This window comes from Cryptomeria japonica, chromosome 4 (genome assembly GCF_030272615.1).
Source record: "Cryptomeria japonica chromosome 4, Sugi_1.0, whole genome shotgun sequence".
Lineage (NCBI taxonomy): Eukaryota > Viridiplantae > Streptophyta > Pinopsida > Cupressales > Cupressaceae > Cryptomeria > Cryptomeria japonica.
The window spans coordinates 261,328,856-261,334,172 of NC_081408.1; the positions used below are offsets into that span (position 1 = coordinate 261,328,856).

The window sequence follows — 5,317 nt, forward strand, 5'->3', positions numbered from 1 at the left end:
TTATCGAAGATTTGAAGATTTTGGGGGATAGTCAGGGAAGGCCCCTCTTGTCCTCCTACTAAGAACACCATTGAGGAGGGAGATGAGGATGAGGATTTGAGGGCTGAGAACACATCCCAATGAAATGAATCTATTTTTCAAAAATAGCATCTATTGATATAAAAATTAGAACATTCAAATTTTATAAAAAAAATAAATAGCAATTATCTTTAAAAGTAGTAAAATAGTTAAAAAGAGTAGAAATTATAATATATTGTTTGTACTAATAAAATATTTACATCTTGTTTCTAAATCTTCAAAGTTTGTTCAAATATCACACATTCAAAAGTACATATCTTGACAATTTTCCAAACTCATATGGTAAATTTAAATGTGATCTTTTAAAAACAAGGAAGCCATAATTAATAAAGATCTAAGATGTAGATGTAGACCAATCTTCATTCCTCCCTGACTTAGTGTTTTTTAGACCACTTGTACTCTCAAGAAAAGGCATGATATCTATGGGCAATTGAAAGGATCGAGTACCAAGAAATGTCATTGTTTTTTTTTCTAATCTTTTAACTATCTCCATCATATTTGGTCGTTGTTGTGGCAGCTCCCTTGTGCAATCCAGCCCTACTTGCATACATTGAGTAAGGCATGACAATACCATTGATAATTCTGATTCATTAACATCTATAAGCAGGTTGTTGTCCAACACTTCTGTGATTCTATTTGGAAAATGCATGCCTACCCATATTGATAGACTGATTCCTTCTACAAACATGTCATCTATAGGTCTCCTCCTTGTCAACAACTCCATAAGTAGAATTCCATAGCTATATACATCTCCTTTTGGTGAAACATTTCCACCCACTCCATATTCTGTAATACAATATAAATAATTAGTGATTCTCAAACCATATAAAAATATTCAAACATAATTTTATTAAAAAAGGAATAATAATATTGGAATAGTGCAAAGCTTTATACCTGGTGCAATGTAGCCAATAGATCCCTTTAGTTCATTTGTAGAAGTTCTTAAATCTCCAAATAGAAGTTTGGTAATGCCAAAGTCTGCTATATATGGAGTCATGTCATCTCCTAACAACACATTATTGGGTTTTAGGTCACAATGAATGACTTGCACAAAACAATGATGATGTAGATATTCCATTCCATGTGCTATCTCCTTTGCTATTCTTAATCGATCAATCAAATTTAATCTACATTCATCTTCTCCCTCAGGATATAGCCATCTCCCCAAACTTCCATTTGACATGAATGGAAATATCAAAGATTTAAAATCAAGATTGGAACAAGTTGAAATTATTTTGACCACATTACGATGCCTGACTCTTTTTAGCACATTACATTCTGTATCAAATGTTTGGAGAGCATTTGCATCTTGCAAATTGAGTACCTTAACAGCAATATTTGTACCATTTTTTAGAATCCCTTTATAAACAGATCCAAAGCTTCCAATTCCTATTAGATTTTCTTCACTAAAGCCACCAGTTGCACCAACGAGTTCATCATATGAAATTTTTGGAGGCCACACATTGAGAGGAAAGTTCTTTCTATGTCTTTTTCTATAGAAAAAGATAAGCAATAGAAAAAACATGATGAAAATTGTAATGCCGATCACAACATAAATGATCACCTTCTTGGAGACCAATTGTTCTTTGGGCTTGGAATGAAGGCATGGTGGCAATTTTATCCATGTGCCACAAAGGCCAAGATTTCCCATAATTGCTGACTCATCAATTTTTGCAAAAACACCTCCTTTTGGAACCTCTCCTATTAATCCATTTGAAGAGAGATTAATATGTCGAAGTGGTTTCATCTCTTGGAAAGCCAGTGGGATTGCCCCTGATAAATTGTTTCTTGAAAGATCAATCTCTTGAAGATTTTTTAGATTTGTGAGTGACACGGGTATTGGGCCATCAAATGAATTCCATGAAAGATTCAAATATTGCAGGTTTGTGCAGCTTGATAGTTCAGGTGGAATTTCCCCTGAGAAGTTGTTCATAGACACGTCTATTAACTGGACCATGACCATTTTGGTCACAACTAAAAGAGAGCCTTGTAATAAATTGTTGGAGATATCAAAATAAAATTGGATATTCTTAAGACCAACTAATTCTAGGGGTATATTTCCGTGTAGCTTGTTGTGAGACAAGCCCAACACCTCCAAAGTGTTGCATCTTCCTAAACTAGAAGGTATTTCTCCTGACAATTGATTGTGATGAAGAAGAAGATCTCTTAGTTGCGGAAGATTGCCAAGATTATCTGGGATTCTCCCTGAAAGCATGTTATCCTCCAATGATAATAACCCAAGACTTTTTACTTGACCCAAACTTTTTGGAATACTTCCATATAAATTATTTTTTCCCAAAAGCAATCTTTCAAGATGTAGAAGTTGGCTGAGTGAGGATGGAATAGTTCCATTGAAATGATTTCCAGATAAGTCTATGAATGACAACTTTGTGAGGTTGCTAATACCACTTGGTATATTTCCCGCAATTCTATTGGAGGACAAATCTAAACCATTGAGTTGGCTTGAAAGGCAGCTAATAGAAGTGGGCATAGTGCCAACGAAATAATTATGATCCAAAATTAGAGATTGTAAAGAAGAGCAATTAGTCAAGGCTTTTAGAATAGACAAATCATTGCCCCCACCCACAAGACTATTTGTACCTAAATTAAGGTTTACAAGTTGGTGTAAATAACCCAATTCTAAGGGCACCTTACCACTCAATTGGTTAGTATCTAAGTCAAGATATTGAAGTTGAGTACAATTAGAGAGAGAGCTTGGGATTTCTCCAGTGAGTTGGTTTTCGTCTAATAGTAGTTGTTGCAACTCTGATAATTTGCCAATTTCCCAAGGAATGTGCCCAGTTAAGTTGTTATACAAAAGTGACAAATTTTGGAGATGAGTGCAGTTGAAAAGAGAAATGGGAATCACTCCTGTCAAGTAGTTGTCACCAAGATCAAGCACGATGACTTCAGTAAGCATACCCAATTCAATAGGAATACCACCATGGAGTTTGTTATCTCCCAATTCCATGTTAGTTAGTAAGGAGAGATTTCCTAGGGAAGATGGGATCACTCCAGTTAGGTGATTTACTCCTAAATAAAGATATTCTAAACTTGAAAGAAGGCTAAGCTCAGAGGGAATGCTACCACTCAAATTGTTATAAGACAATGTGAGTTGTTGCAAAGAACGACACCCTATTAAAGTGGGGGGAATGGAACCTTCCAGTTCATTTTTAGACAATCTAAGTATCCTTAGACGAAACAATCTTCCCAATTGAGAAGGAATCTGACCTTGAAATCTGTTACGTCTAAGAGAAAGTACTCTAAAAAAAGAGAGATTGCCAAGGAAAGGAGAGATGGGACCTTGCAATGACATACCGGTTAGATTCAAAGAAACCACGCGCTGATGACGAGAAGAGCAGAGAATGCCAGTCCAGTTGCAGAAAGAGTGATGTGGAGACCAATCGACCAAGGAATTGTAGGGGTCAAGAGTGAGGGAATGTTTAAAAGATAGAAGAGCGTCTTCATCTGTGTGAGGAGAAGGAGAGGATCGGGAGGTGTAAGTGGGAAGTGCAGAGAAAAGCAAGAGTAGGAAACAAACTAAACCCATCTTCATTTTCATGTGTATTGAACTGAATAGGAAATAGATTAAACCAATTTTCCAAGCCTCTGTGTTGTACGCAGGCTCACCGAAGTCTTATTTAAAAGCTGCAATGGTGAGAAGTTAAGGAAAAGTCAGGCACTAACTGCAAGCCATGTCTTTCCTTTCCTTGATGGGCCCGATGGAGTTACCAAGCGTCTGGGCTACGTAAAAGAAAATTTCAGTGACAATAAATGATATGACTTCAAGAATAGATTAAACCAATTTTCCAAGCCTCTGTGATGTACGCAGGCTCACCGAAGTCTTGTTTAAAAGCTGCAATGGTGAGAAGTCAAGGAAAAGTCAGGCACTAACTGCAAGCCATGTCTTTCCTTTCCTTGATGGGCCCGATTGAGTTACCAAGCGTCTGGGCTACGTAAAAGAAAATTTCAGTGACAATAAATGATATGACTCCAAGGATAGATTAAACCAATTTTCCAAGCCTTTGTGTTGTACGCAAGCTCACCGAAGTCTTATTTAAAAGCTGCAATGGTGAGAAGTCAAGGAGAAGTCAGGCACTAACTGCAAGCCATGTCTTTCCTTTCTTTGATGGGCCCGATTGAGTTACCAAGCGTCTGGGCTACGTAAAAGAAAATTTCAGTGACAATAAATGATATGACTCCAAGGATAGATTAAACCAATTTTCCAAGTCTTTGTGTTGTACGCAAGTCTTATTTAAAGGCTGCAATGGTGAGAAGTCAAGGAAAAGTCTAGCACTAACTGCCAACCAATATCTTTCCTTTCCTTGATGGGTCCGATTGAGTTACCAAGCGTCTGGGCTACGTAAAAGAAAATTTCAGTGACAATAAATGATATGACTCTTAAGAATAGTCAAAAATAAATAAAAAATGGGAGGGGTGATGGGACACAATGACTTGACTTGGTATTAATCAACAAGTATACTGTTAAGTTTGGGTGAGATTTGGGCTATGTTGGTGAAATAATGACTTGACTTGGTTTATATTAGAAATAGTTAAATGTTTTAAAAATGATAGATTTTAAAATATGATTCCAAGAATAGTCAAAATGGGAGAGGCCATGGGACACAATGTCTTGACTTGGTATTAATAAATCAAGTATAGCATTATGTCTCGCTATGCTGATTAATTAATGACTTGACTTGATTTATATTAGAAATAGTTAATGAAAAATTATTTGTTTTTTTAAATGATATATCTTAAAATATTTAATTTATTGGATCAAATGTGAATTGTATTTAAGTATACATTAGGTCTAGACTACACTAATCAAATAATAGCTTGACTTGACTTGGTTTATATGAGAAATAATAACTTGACTTGACTTCTATTTGTTATTTTTTTAAATGATATATCTTAAAACATTAAATTCATTGAATCAAATGTCAATTGTATTAATGACTAGAATGACATTTTCACTAGTGTATATGCCATATATTTTGGCCTTATTGTGTATATATTATTGGTTGATTTTAGAAATGGTCATTGCAAAAATAATTTGTCATTCAACTTTTATTAAAAAAATGTAATGCTTTAAATATTGTAGTTAAATTGTCAATCCGATTGATGAAATGGTGACCCAATAATTCAATTTGAAGCTATTTCTACTAACAATTTGATAATTTGCAATTATTTTGTTGATTGCAATTCATTTCCATCTACATGTCAATTTTTCCATTAG

At 35.0% G+C, this 5,317-nt stretch overlaps 1 protein-coding gene across 1 annotated transcript; it reads right to left on the minus strand.

Moving 5' to 3' along the window:
* Window positions 1-275: 275 nt before the first annotated feature.
* On the minus strand, window positions 276-3,740 carry LOC131065566 (putative receptor-like protein kinase At3g47110). The gene is made up of 2 exons (XM_058000117.2): window positions 973-3,740; window positions 276-864 (listed from the first exon to the last, which is right to left on the minus strand). The coding sequence occupies exons 1-2, from the start codon at window positions 3,638-3,640 to the stop codon at window positions 413-415; spliced, it is 3,120 nt and encodes a 1,039-aa protein (XP_057856100.2). The 5' UTR covers window positions 3,641-3,740; the 3' UTR covers window positions 276-412.
* Between the last annotated feature and the right edge of the window lie 1,577 nt (window positions 3,741-5,317).